This window comes from Athene noctua, chromosome 1 (genome assembly GCF_965140245.1).
Source record: "Athene noctua chromosome 1, bAthNoc1.hap1.1, whole genome shotgun sequence".
In the NCBI taxonomy this organism is placed as follows: domain Eukaryota; kingdom Metazoa; phylum Chordata; class Aves; order Strigiformes; family Strigidae; genus Athene; species Athene noctua.
The window spans coordinates 105,345,392-105,359,502 of NC_134037.1; the positions used below are offsets into that span (position 1 = coordinate 105,345,392).

A 14,111-nucleotide genomic window follows, 5' to 3' on the forward strand; every position below is an offset into this window, starting at 1 on the left:
CATTTTACTTTCCTTTGTTTGAAGCTCTCCAGCAACTATCGTACTTTATATGGAGACTCCTGTAAGGAACAGGAAATTAATCTTTCATTCGTTTCCAGTAATTATTTCTTGAAAATATCATTGCACCTCATGTGTATGAATGATCTCAGCTTAGCGCTAGGAGAGGAAGCAGCAAGAGAAGACCACAGATTTTTTAGTTTCTGCGTTTTAAAAGACAACTGTAAGGAACATGCATTTAAATGCTGTAGTAAAATACTGTAGATATTTCAGAGAAAAAATATCCTTTGGGGAGTATTGGTTACTCCCTGAATTAACTTCTAATTTCACCTAACAAATATAAGTTGCAATAAAAAGTAGATCTTTAAAAGAGAACAAAATATGATTAAAGAACTGGAAAATGTAAAGAATATGGAAGATTTTTTAATATCAATAAATAGTCGTTCAATATTACAGAAATTAAGAATTTAAATTTAATAACTTGTAGTAAACGTTCAGTGCTGTGGAACAAAATAATTTGCTATTATGTTACTTATGGCAACAAGTTGGTTTCTCATACATTAATTATTTGGTGTTTCCTAAGGTATAACATGGTTTCACACCTTTCTAAGTGCCTCTCAGCTACAGGTTCATGGGAGTGCTAATAAACGCTATTTTTAATCTGCCACACCTGCTCTGCCATCAAAATAACCAAACATACTTTCTCTGTCCTTGAAACAAGAATGTTTTATTTTTTAGCATGTAAAATTTGGGAAGCTTTTTCTTTGTAAGTACCAGGTTAGATCTTTGATGTGCATCAATATCTCTACATGTGTTTCTATATTTATACACTCTATTATATTTAAAATAGCTGAGCACTTGCAGTAAACTCAATAGGATAAAGTACATGCTTAAAGATAAACAAATGCTTCAGATTTATTGGATCAGTGACACATTGATTATTTGGGTACTTCAGTCAAAAACATCCTTATGGAAGAATTTGACTAAACTGTGCTTTCTAAGCTAAAATAGTTTCCTGTAAAGCTGTGCTGCTAAATGCTGGTACTCCAATTTCATCCCATCAGAAACACGGAGAAATTAATATAAACCATTTTTTCTACTGAAGAGGATTTAAATATTCTTAAAACAGTATGAATTTATGGCAAACTATTTTATAGCAAACTATACCACATCTGAAACAGCTGCAACAGCTGTATTGTGTCTCTAGCCTTTTCTTTATGACTTGTTATTCTTTCCAGTATAAAACATACTGAAACACTGTTTAGAATCAGTATATGCAGTATCTTCTACAGGTACACCTCTGCAGTGTATTTTGCAAGCAATATTTTGTGCAAAAAATACATACCTTCTCTATATAAACATATGACGCAGAAAACCTATTTCATGTTTCTTTTTCTAAACATTATTTATACACAATTCTGTAATATTTTCAGATATTTTTATTAATAATAAAAAGACTCAGTAACACTATATGAGTAGCGCTAAATCATAGGATTAAAAAAAATAATATAGGGAAAACATTGTTATCTGTCTAAGTTTAAAAAAAAAAATGTATAGCATACACATAAGCTAAAACCTGAAATTTCAGTTTAATAGTAGTGGGTTGAGATGACAAATATTCATTTCCATTTATTTACAAGATATTTACAAGAGCTAACACTTTTCAAAACCAGAAGAATTTTATAATCTCCTGAATTCCTCTAAAAAATCTATTAGATGTTATGTTATTTCTTGATAATCCATATTTTTATCCCTTTTTAAGCAACAAAAGCCAATTAGAGCAGATGCAAAAGCAATATCTTGGCTTTCCTAGAAAGAGATTAAAACTTAGCATTTCTTAATTTACATGTTATTAATTTGTATCTCACTTGAAAATAAATCAGTCACTGAAAAAAAGAAATTAAACAAAAACTATCTAACCCACAGTAACTGCTAATGTTCCCATAATCGATTAAGATCTTCAGAGCCACCTTCAGAAACATAAGCTGGAGAAATTCCGTATTTAGGATAGTCACATAGCATTCATTCATCGATTAGGTCACATTAAGCACAAGATCAGCAACAAAAATAGCTGGAAGCATCTCAATTTACTACTGGGAGATGTTTCCCATACTATTTAGAGTACAGGCAAAACATTTGGTTGGTTTTTTTGGTGTTGTTTTTGTTGGGGGTTTTTGGTGGGGTTTTTTGTTTGGTTTTTTTTGGGTTTTTTTGTTTTTGTTTTTTTTTTTTTTAAGTGCTGGATTTATTCTGTAATTGATATAAAAATCTTTCAAACAATCAGATGAAGATGCAGTGCTTTAACTTCCTGGCAGCACTTAGGTGAGCCTAAATAAAGACGTTGTACTTCAACTCCTGTGATTAGAGATGGATCGCTGGCTTTAGAAAACAGTTTGTGTACTGATCATGGGATGCAGATGGGTATCGGCTACAGCGACCCCTACTTTGAATTGTTTCAAAAGTCAAGTTATAAGTCTGCAGTTCAGTGGAGAGGTGAAAAAAGGCTACTAAAAATATTTTTTAAAACCCTAATACTGCTGTTCTGTTCTGTCCTTGTGATGTCTACTTAACAGGACAGAAGTACTGAAAACATACATATTTCATCTGTATGCATAGTCTGGTAATGACTTAAATATCACTACTAACACAACGGATTAAGTTACCACACATCAAACACCTTAAAACAAGGTTTGCTTATGGGGTATATATGAAATTGTAAAAATTGTACAAGAAAAAATGGCAAAAAGCCATTCAAGCTTTTAAGAGTAAATATCATTCAAAGTAGAGCAAGCTATAAAATGTTTAATGGTTATAAAGTCTAATCTTCTACAGATAGATGATGTTACTAGCATTTGAAAGAAAGCAATCTTGAATAGAATATTGAATATATGACTAAGGAATTATATCATAACAGTAAAATCTGGAGGTTCTTTCCAGAGGACAAGATAGTGATATTATAAATTATTATGAAAAAATAAACAGAACAACATAAAAAACTCCCAAATATTAATTTTTTCTTTTTTATTCCTTTTCTTATTAGCAAAATTAAAAGTGCACATATAAAGCTGAATTAAACAAAAAATTAGATCTCAGAATTAACATAGGTTTCTTTCTCAGTTATGCTTGAAAACAAAACCAAGCACAGTAGATATTATTTCAGTTATTCATCAGCTACAGTACTATGAAATCATACTGGACTTAACAGTTCTGTTACATGTCTAAAAATGTTTAACAAAATAAAAAAGCCTCAGAAGGCTTCTGCTTCACATGCCAAATTTAATATTCCTGTATTCTCAAATCCTGAAAAAATTGAGCTCTGTACAAGACTGTTAAAATATGTCCATTATAATATTTTGATCACATACTTGCATTCAAAAGATATTTATGAATCCCCATATTTTCGTTGCTGCTGTTGCCACTTCTGGCTTCTGTAATTCTCAAATTAACTTTAGTCTTTTCAGTCAGGCAGCTAGAAATTTGCTCGTTACTGAAACAGTAACTCTTTCTTTATATACATCCTTATAAATCTGGCTAAAGCACATCTGCACCTTTCAAACATATTAACTCTATTTAATTTAAATAATGTGTGTTTCAGCTCAAATTTTGCCTTTCTTCACTGTACTATGTTCTACTTTGGAACAGTGCCTAACAGTGACCTATCAAATCTTCAGCAGCTCTTAAACAGGAATTTTTTTTAAATGTCACATTTTGCCAGATGGGTTAGTACTGACCAGAGTGAATCATCACCATTTACTCTGATATTCACTGTCATCTGACATTTATTACACTCCCAGAATGCAAATTAAGGTACTCACCAGTGGACCAAAAGCACAGCCTTTTGCAGTACATGCCTGGACTCTGAAGGAATGCAGACTCCAAGGAGCAAGTCCATAAGCATAACAACTTAGCTGTGATGAATTTTGCATCAGAACACCATCCATATACAATCCATAGCTAGTAATAATACCTATAAAACAATGTGATAGCACTCAATATCTAAAGAGCTACAGACTTTAGAAGAAAACTAATGCTACAGGCATTAGGGTGTTAGTAGGAGTATTTTAAACAGTTTGCAGTTAATCAGGTATGTGTTTAAGGAGAACTGTGTATGCAACACTTCGAAGAAACACATTCTCCCATCTTTCAACTGTTGAAAACCTTACAAGTGTATTGCATGTTTTGAAAACAATTACACTGTTCCAGAGATACCCCTTAACAAACTTGTTTCTGAAGAGCAGCTAACATCACCTTGGAATCAGGAAAAGTGAGGAAATTCTTTTTCACAACCTACTCTGCATATGGTTATTGAAACAAGAACTAGAAAGACACACAAAACCATCTCACATCTTAACAGTTTTAGACTTTAAAAAAATAATGATCTACGATGTAATTGAAACATTGAAGGACAACTTATGACAGTGCTATAACGACAATAAATTGGTAACAAATAATTTTTTCACACAAAACACCTTACTGATACTCATTCTTGTTGATAATTATCTGAGATTTTCTGCATTTTGCCAATAAACTAGATACTTCATTATTTTTTATTAAAAAAAAAAAACAAAAAACAAACAGTTTTACCCACTTTTCTAAACAAAACCACAAAATAGTATGGATTGCTGTTTCTTTCCCAGTATGCCGTAGAAAAAGTCCTGAAGTAAATTATTCCTTATCTATTCAATCTAAAGAAAGAAAACACATTTTCAAACATTAGCAAGAGTTTTAGATATAGGACAGAATTGTCCTTCTGGTGTAATTGGCTAATACTAACTCAAAAATTGCAGGTGATTGTTTATCCCATTTATAAGGAAACCTAAATCTCTGTTCTTCCAAAGGTGCATGATAGTATAGCATGAATCCTGTACAGACCATATGTACACAGTGTTTTGAATTTAATGAACTAAAGACCAAATTTTACAGATTTGCTTAGACTTTGGAAGTTGAGCTTGCAAAGGAATCCTTTTTCTCAGGGTTAGTCCTCCATCTTACTCACTTCTGAATATTCTCCTTTTTTTAAAGCTAATTAAGTGTGAAATCTTAAGGCCAATAAATGCAAAGCTATAAGATTCATTTGAAGTGAGTTCAGTTTAGAGTATGGCTTCTAATCTTCTCATTATAGAAAACATCTTCATAATGTAAAAAGCATAGCTCAGCTCGTCCTTCCTTCCCTTAAAACAGAATTGTTTGAAACTACATTGAGGAAGATTCTGTGTTAAACTGAGAAAAGATTTTCCCCTCTACTGAATGAAGAAATGCTTTGTAAATAAAAGTGTATACACAACTGTTTCAGCTAAGCTTTGAAGAGTTATACTTCAAAAGATTTATATGCTAAAGCAATGCAGAGTATAGTGAAGTGATTCACAGATTCCTTGATTTTCTCTTCTAGAAAACTGAGAGGCTAAACTCAAGTCAGCAGAGACGTGCATGTGGGAGGAAGTCCTGGTAAATCTCATACTATCAATCCTACCACATTTGACAGGCTTCCTAAAGCAAAAATCCCTTGGGGTTCTGTATCCAGTTGCTTGTAAAGCAAGGGCATTAGTGGTTGGTATTTGCCCTACATTAAATAAACAAATTTTATATATATATAAAAGTATTATATTTATCTCAGAGGAAAAATGTGAACACTGGCATTAAGGAGATGTTCTACAGGGGAAAAAAAAAACCCAACGCTGAAGTACCTATATCAGTAGCACTAACCCTTTAAAGTAATGGGTTATTAATTCATTTGATTATTTATGGTAACAGCATGAATCGTGATGAGATCATTTGATATTAATGTGGGTGTCATATGTACCTCTACAGGATCCCCATTGTAACTCAGTATTAATTAACTGGATCGTTATTTTAAAGTGTTCCTAAAACCACAGCACTATGGATCATCTACACTCTGAGGAGCAGCTTGCTGGGCAATACTGAGCTTTTGTTAGTCCTCCCAGTACTGTCAGAGAGCAATCGTCTCTAATAAGCTGATCGATTATCTCTTGATTTTACTTCTGCTTTTGCCTTATGTGACTCTGAAGGAGAAAATTACAGAATGAAAAGAAAGAAAAAAAGTACATTTCAGAACAAAAGGGTCTGACTTGTAAATGTGAAGCCTTTTTTTTAAATCAGGCAATAATACTTTTCATCCAGGGATAAATAACTTAGCCTCTCTATTTCAGCAGTATATGTTTCCAAACCATACTGAGAAGTTCAAAGTTTGTCCAAAGTTTATGTACTTCTCAAGACTTGCTGGAAATTCCTGGTTTAACATCCATGAAATACTAAAGAGTATAACACATTTTTGTGGTTTACAAGGTTTCACAAGTGACAGACGGTCACCAAGAAAAGATGCAGTTTCTTCATAACTATTAAGTCCAGGTAGCTAGATTCAATCTTGGTTTCACTGAAGACAAAATTTCAATTGACTATAGTACAATTATGTTTCATTTTTGAAAGAAATCCAACAATGCAAATTAAGCTTAAACTGTAGAAAGCTGCACAATCTTCCCTTTTTCTTCCTCTTCTCCCCTCCCTGTGTAAGGCCATATAAACTGTCAATGATATTCCAGACATTAAAGATGAAAGTAGGTTTTGAATCTGAAGTGATACAAGCACTTTACTCTTAAGGTACAATCTAGAGGTCAAATCTTAAGCAAACATACTTTTACCTACATCAGTTTCACTGACCACAAACACAAGTTGTTTCTCACAAGCACAAGGATTTGTAGAACCAAGTACTGAATCAGTTCACTGAATATAAACCAGTTTTTACTATACCTAATATTTCCCATACATATAGCCTTGGAAGATACAGTCCAGATCATGACTTGATTTTATCTACAACATGTACACAAGTAAAGCAAAGTTTTTGAGAAGTGATCATCTACGGAAAATTTTCAATGGTGAAAAGAGATAAGGTAACTTTTTTTATGTGGATGGCTTTTAAAAGAGCAGACCTCAAATTATATGGCAAGACTATAAAGGATATGTTCTGAAGAATATATGATTCCTTATTGAAGCCACTAGAATAGTGAAGGCTCAAAACAGAATATCTGATGTCACATGTTATTTCATAAGCTTCTCCATATCTTGCCCTCGACTAAATGTTCAATACTGCTTATATTACACTATCTACATATGTGACACATGTCTGATAGAAATAGAGGAGGGTCCTGCTGTAAAATGGCATACCTCTGGGCCATGTCCCATCAACCATTTTATTGTTGGTTTGAAAATGAGACAAAGAAAATGTGCATATTAGAAATATATTCAGCATATAATCTTCCAAATCTTTTTTCTACACCAGGCACATAAATGACATTTCCGAAGCAACTTTCAACAAACAATTAAGTGTATCATTTTCTATTTTCTATTAAATTAAATTTTTTCACAAAAAAAAAAAAAAAAATTGGCCTTAAATTCAATGGAAATGGATCCCAGAAATTCAATATCCATGTTTGGATAACATTAGCCTTTGATGTCTAGATGAATTCTTATCTCAAAGCTTGATTGTGTCATCTTTATGAAGAAGCCAAATAGCCTTTAATCCTATCTGCCACCTTTAGCCTCAAGGGTAGCATATTAATCCCCCTTAACTTTTTCTAACTGGTGGCAGGCAGCTGGACTCCATATATATCAAGAGACCATAGTAAAGTCTATGCTGTCCAAACCCCAGTCAGCCTACACACCCATTCAACATCAGTGATAGTAGTAAGTTTCCTCAGCCCATTGAAATAAACAGTAACTTGTCATACAGTATCAGAAGAGAGAAGGGAGGTAAAGGAATGGTTTCAGAGAACTACTAAGGAGATGATAGTTTATGATATGCAAATCTTTGCAGTTCTGAGGTTTCCCCATGAAACAAAGCCAAGCTGAGTCATTTCAAAAAGCACTGCTTACACCTAGTAGACTAAAACTCGCCGAGTTCAAACCAATTAAATCAAAAGTGGGAAACAGTTTCTATCTTTTTGGAAGAAAAAAAACCTTAGAAACTTCTGACTATGAGAATACACCAGTAAAATGCTGATGTAAGAAAATTTAAGGGAAAGTTCCTTCTGCTTGTCTTTCTTATATTTCAGTTTTCTCAACTATGATATTTTTCAGCCTCCTACACAGTTTTAAAATACTGACACAGAGAGCGATTATAAATGACGTGGCCACTAGGCATCCCAAAAGATATGCTGAGAACGAACAAAATAAGTCACTGAACAATGTAATCTTTCCTGATTAAGCAGTTGCATAGTGAAAAGTTTTACACCTTTTTTTAAAAAAATTCTTTTGTGAAATAAGGAAACGGATGAAAATAAGAAATTAGAAAGAAAAAAAATAAGAGAATGGGAAAAAATGTGCTTATTTATATGATCTTTTTGAAACTCCCCAAAAAGTGGCGCAGAAGAAAGAAGAAAAATGAAAGAAAATGTGCATATCCCTTCTTGACCACTGTGCAAGTGTGAACATATTATTATTATGGTGAAAAAACAAAGTCCCTGCTCTCCTAATACCCTTCTGGCTGCCAAATGCTCATGAGATACCAATTCTTCCACTCTTCACTACTCATCAAGAGCTCACAGGTGAAAAGCAGCAGCCTTTCCCTGCACGGCAGGACAGCAGCAGCTGACTTCGCCAAATCCCTTTCATCAGTTCCTACCCTAAGGAAAACCCTTTAACAGCAACATGCATACTATCCACATATCACCAAAAAATAAGAACAGTACCAAGGAAAAAATACTCCATGGGCTTCAAATAGTGAGAAGATGTGAAAATATCAGAGAATATTTTAAAAGGGGAGAAATATACACAGAAGGCCTACACAGGTTGTATTCAGGATTACACAGGAGTAGACTATATGGCAAATGTGGTAACTACCTAAATGCACTGTTCAAAACCGCAATATAGAGGTGAACAGTGTTGTCATCAAGGCTGTTGACACCTCCAGTTTCCATGGATGAAAAGACATGAAAAGACAGAAGAATATAATTTCTTTTATAAAACTCCCCTGGTTCTTATCCCATCTGCTGCTCATCCAGTCCAGATTCACAGCTTTCCTAACAAGCTATTTATTGTATTTCATAGAATCACAGAAACATTTCCATTTAGGTTGGAAAGGACCTTTAAGATCATTGACTCGAACTGTTAACCTAACCCAACACCACGAAACCATGTCCCTAAGTGCCACATCTACACATCTTATAAATACCCTCAGGTATGGTGAATCCACCACTTCCCTGGGCAGCCTGGCTTGAAAACCCTTTGGTGAAGAAATTTTTCCTAATGTCCAGTCTAAAACTCCCCTGGAGCAACTTGAGGCTGTTTCCTTTTGTCCTATCACTTGTTAAGTGGGAGAAGAGACCAACACCCACCTCACTATGATCTATCTCCCTTCAGATAGTTGTAGAGGGTGATGAGGTCTCCCCTGAGCCTCCTTTTCTCCAGGCTAAACAACCCCAGTTCCCTCAGCTGTTCCTCATAAGACTTGTGCTCTAGACCCTTCACCAGCTTTGTGGCTCTTCTTTGGACACACTCCAGCACCTCAGTGTCTTTCTTGTAGTGAGGGGCCCCAAAGGTGCGGCCTCACCAGTGCCGAGTACAGGGGTAAGATCCCTTCCCTGTCCCTGCTGGCCACGCTATTTCTGACACAAGCCAGGATGCCATTGGCCTTCTTGGCCACCTGGACACGCTGCTGGCTCATGTTCAGACTGTTGTCAATCAACCCCCCCAGGTCCTTTTCCTCCAGGCAGCTTTCCAGCTGCTCTTCCCCAGGTCTGTAGTGTTGCGTGGCGTTGTTGTGACCCAAGTGCAGGACCCGTCACTGAGCCTCGTGGAACCTCACACATCTGGCCTCAGCCCATCGATTCAGACCGGCCAGAATCCTCTGTAGACCCTTTCTACCCTCAAGGAGGTCAATACTACTGCCCATCTTGGTGTCATCTGCAAAATTTCTGAGGGTGCTCTAACACTCTCAGTTGTTTCCTAACAACCTATCCATTGTTTTTAAAAGGAGAGCCAGGCTGTACATAGCAAACGCTGTATTAACAGAACAATACAAAGAGCAAATTTAGTTACATATTCCCAACTTTTATTGTTTTAAAGGAAGCATGTGGAAATTTATTTATCAAACTATAGGTCTTTATCCTGTGCTGTTGCATATATAAATATATGTATGTACATATTTATATTTATTTGATTAGCTAAAACACTCTCTGAACTATTTGGATTTTTTCCCATAATGCAAGGATAACAGGATCAGGTCCTAACATAAACTATAACATGTAAAAAATGCCCATTTCACTGAAAATTATTCACTTCAGCCACTAAGCCACATACATGGCCTTTCTGCCTTCCTGCCCCCCCCCCTCCCCTCCCCTCCCTTACCCCTGCCCCTTTTTCCTTCCTCCTTGCTTTCCTCTAAGCCTTTGCCACAAATGCTGATGGAATTTTAGAAACAGGGTTAGAGAGTTTCTAAGGGGCTAGGAGGCAAATTCTTCCAATATGACTCCTATACAAAGAACCATTAAATATCAAATACATTATTTAACAGCAAATGACATACTCTTATTTCTTTTTAAAAGTAATGTAAGAACTTAGAGAATATTACATATATGTAGCTCTTACAATCACCATTTTTGGGGGAATCATTTAAAGTGTCTTGTAGTGAAGTTGTACAAGTTGGATGTGCTCCACCACAACTGAAAGCAGGCAAAAACTTGCAGGGGAAAAATGAAGTTCATGTGAAACCACTGTGAGAAACAATTGATATATATCAATATTATAAGCCAATGAAGGAAAATATTTCTGTTGCTTTAAATTCAGTGATTTCTGTATAAACGTCCTCTGCTGTGATTTAAACTGTTAGATGCATGATTGAAAAAAATCGAGGTGAATTCCAAGGCCATATGATATTGTGCAATATCATCAGAAATGTAAAATTTGTCCAAAAGTTTTACCAGTTGATATTTCAAAATGGAAAACATTTCTAAACAAAAGAAAGTATATTATTTAACTTTGACAGCCATGGAAACGTACACCTTCAAGATGATTATGTAGAACACAAATATAATGATTATTACATATCATTTAATGTAAAAGAAATTAATGTTTTATTGGAGGGTGAAATGAACATCCTAGACTGATATTCTCCAAGAGTGCCTATTCCTCAGCTCAGTTATCCTGGAAAACATTAAACAATGAGATGCAGTACACAAGAACTATCAAAAGGGAGCACTTTTGAGCCACTGAAACCGTACGATAGGCTGAAAACCACAATCTCCTAGCTGCGGACAATGATACTATCTCAGGTATTTTATGTGCTAAAATGATCATTAAAAATTAAGCACCACATATAAGCTGCCATTTAGAATATTAATTTACCTTTACTAATCATCTTTTTAACTTGAGGCTAAAAGAGTTCACTTACCATTCGGATACTCAGGCTTAGTCCATGAGATGTTAAAGGACTCAGATGAATATGACTGGGCTTTTGGAGCAGGAACACCTTCTGGTGTACTCTCATCTGTTATAGCTGTGCTAGCTTCACTTATTGAACATCCACCTCCCGTGCAAGCCTTAAAATATGAATCAAAACAAACATATTTCAATGTAAAGCCAATAATTTTAGCAATGATTTTTTGTAAAGTTTTATAAATTTTACTTATCTAAACTTAGCAAGTCCGTGCTTTTTATAGAAGATACTTTTCTTAGCATAGATTTGTTACCTCTTTTTTTAAGTAACAAGATGTGCTACTCATGATACTTAGTTTATAGGTATAATATAGCTAAAACATTATAGTAATGTTTGACTTGTAGCATTTTGCATTTGACTATGAGTCATAATCACAATTAGATTTCCATTGCTTTTGCAGCTGCAGGTAAAGAAAATTACAATACAGTATATATAATTTACTGTGCAAAACTCCTGGAATTGACTGAAAAGTTCTCACAAGTTCCAGATGCAGAATACATTGGCCAAGTTGCAACGCACTTTAAAAATTATCCCAAACAGTTATTGAGAAACAAAAGCCATTCAGACAGTCCTGCAGTCCTGCACTTCATGACAGCACACAAACTGGCACACAGATGCAATAAAAATAGTGAAAAACCACTCTATTATAAATCAATATGCAACACTTATTTTTACATGTTTATGGATAACAAAATCAAATCATCTGTATTTCAGTTACCACAGAAGAAAAGATTGATTACACGATTTTTACATTTTGCTTGATTATGAAACAATCCGATGTGCAAGAAAATGTGCATATTGCCTCATATAACAGGCTTTGAAAGTTTTACATACACAAACACAAGACTACACAGCTGTGGTCCTTACATGTGCTGGTTTTCCAATTACTTGCCCTAAGATCAATGATAAGAGACAGGATTTCTTAGAGAAGTTAAAAACAGTATAGAATATATCAACTCTCTACTGGATTTAAAGGTGCTTGGTTTAGTTTATTGTTTCTTTTTAATGTTATTGTTTAGCAACAAAATAAATCAAATCCTGAATTCAACAAAGATTCAGATTTAGACATACTCTTAATTAAACTTACGGGACCACCTGTGTTTTTAGGAGTTGCCCATGTGCTGAAGTGGACAAGTAGCCCACTCTGGATCATCAGCACACAAAGGGAAAATTATCTTGCTGTCCAGATCTCCAGGAACAAAATGTTTCTCTCAATCAGAGAGCAGTCAGTGTATTTCCTACCCCACTCCAAAAGTGTATACTAGCCCCACGGGTAAAAATAAGAACTGTTTGTACAGGAGAGGTTATTTTATACACCAAGATTGTTTTGGATTCACTGGAAATTACACTCCCAACATAACTACAAAACTACTCCCTGTGTTCAGTTCACTCTATCAAATAAAGATGAAATCAAGCAACCTCAGTTTTGGGAACATCCAAAAGTGGCATTTAATTTAAACATGATAGTTTCAAAAAGATAAAAAAAAAAAAAGTCATCTTAGACAGATGCCCAGATAACTGTTAGCATTTTGATAGGGAAAATATTTAAGAACATCATCCTTCCAGCAAAGGCAGACTATTCTTCAAATCATTTCAATTCTACTGACTTCATGAAGAAGCCAAAAAGACCAGCTCTGGAAGACCTCTTCCTCATTAATTCCTTACTGGCTTGATAAACAAGTTCCACTAAGACCTCCTCATCAGTAGAGGGCATTTTCACTGAAGGGCCTAGTAACAGCAGCCTTCCTATTCATTCATTTCTTGAATTTAATGTAGCTCAGTTTTTATATCTCTGAAACTTGCTGGAGTATGAAGTTTCTGATTCTTCTAAAAAAACCCAAACCAAACCAAACAAACAGTAAAAGAAAGCTTATCTACATTTTAAATAGTAGGATTTCACATCAATGTATCCAAGTGGACTGGACATTGCTGGGACTCTGGCAATCATATCCAGTGATACTCAAAGCCATGGAAACCTACACCTAGATCAAGCCCCACTGTGCCATTCTGAACTTCACTGAGTAACAGATTTGAGGCAAGATTTGCAAAAAACCAAAGCATCTGGAGAGCCAAAGGACAGATAGAAATCACATAACAAGACACTACACAGCAATCCTCCAGCTAGCACCTGAGCTAGCTTACCCACACAACACAGCCCTGAGGAGATATTAGCTTAAATCGCAAAAGCACACAAGTCATATACATGGGTGTTCCACCCCAGGTACTAAATGCAGCCTTTCTGGTTTTCATTTGGTTCTAGACTGGCCTGGCTCACACCCATCCAGTTTAGAGCATGAACTGAGAAAAAGCAATTTCCTTTGCACTAACCCATGGAGACATGACCTTAAGACTTCTCAGCTGACTTTTGGAAAGAAGCATTAGATTTGCTTATAAAACCTGTCATACTCATTTATGAAATAATTTTTTACATATTAAATGGCAGTAATATATTGTGAAAATTGTTAACAGCATACAAAGATAACATTTTTTAAACTTTATTTAATGTGTTTATATTAACCTGTCATAAAAAAGTTAAAGACAGCAGCCTGTGAGGTGCTGAAAGTTCTGTTGATGAGGTCCTGATTCTTGTGTTCAAAGCTGCAACTTTTGATAACTCAACTTCCAGTTTCCCACATAAAGCAAAATCATTTTTTGCATGGATAAAAAC

At 35.0% G+C, this 14,111-nt stretch overlaps 1 protein-coding gene across 7 annotated transcripts in view; it reads right to left on the reverse strand.

The window, feature by feature from the left end:
- USH2A (usherin) overlaps window positions 1-14,111 on the reverse strand; it is a 392,395-nt gene that overhangs the window by 180,877 nt on the left and 197,407 nt on the right. For all 7 annotated transcript variants that reach the window (XM_074897210.1, XM_074897211.1, XM_074897212.1 and 4 more), the window contains 2 exons: window positions 11,399-11,546; window positions 3,813-3,964 (listed from right to left, as the gene is read on the reverse strand). In XM_074897210.1, the coding sequence (XP_074753311.1) occupies window positions 3,813-3,964; window positions 11,399-11,546 (300 nt within the window). The remainder of the gene's footprint in view (window positions 1-3,812; window positions 3,965-11,398; window positions 11,547-14,111) is intronic.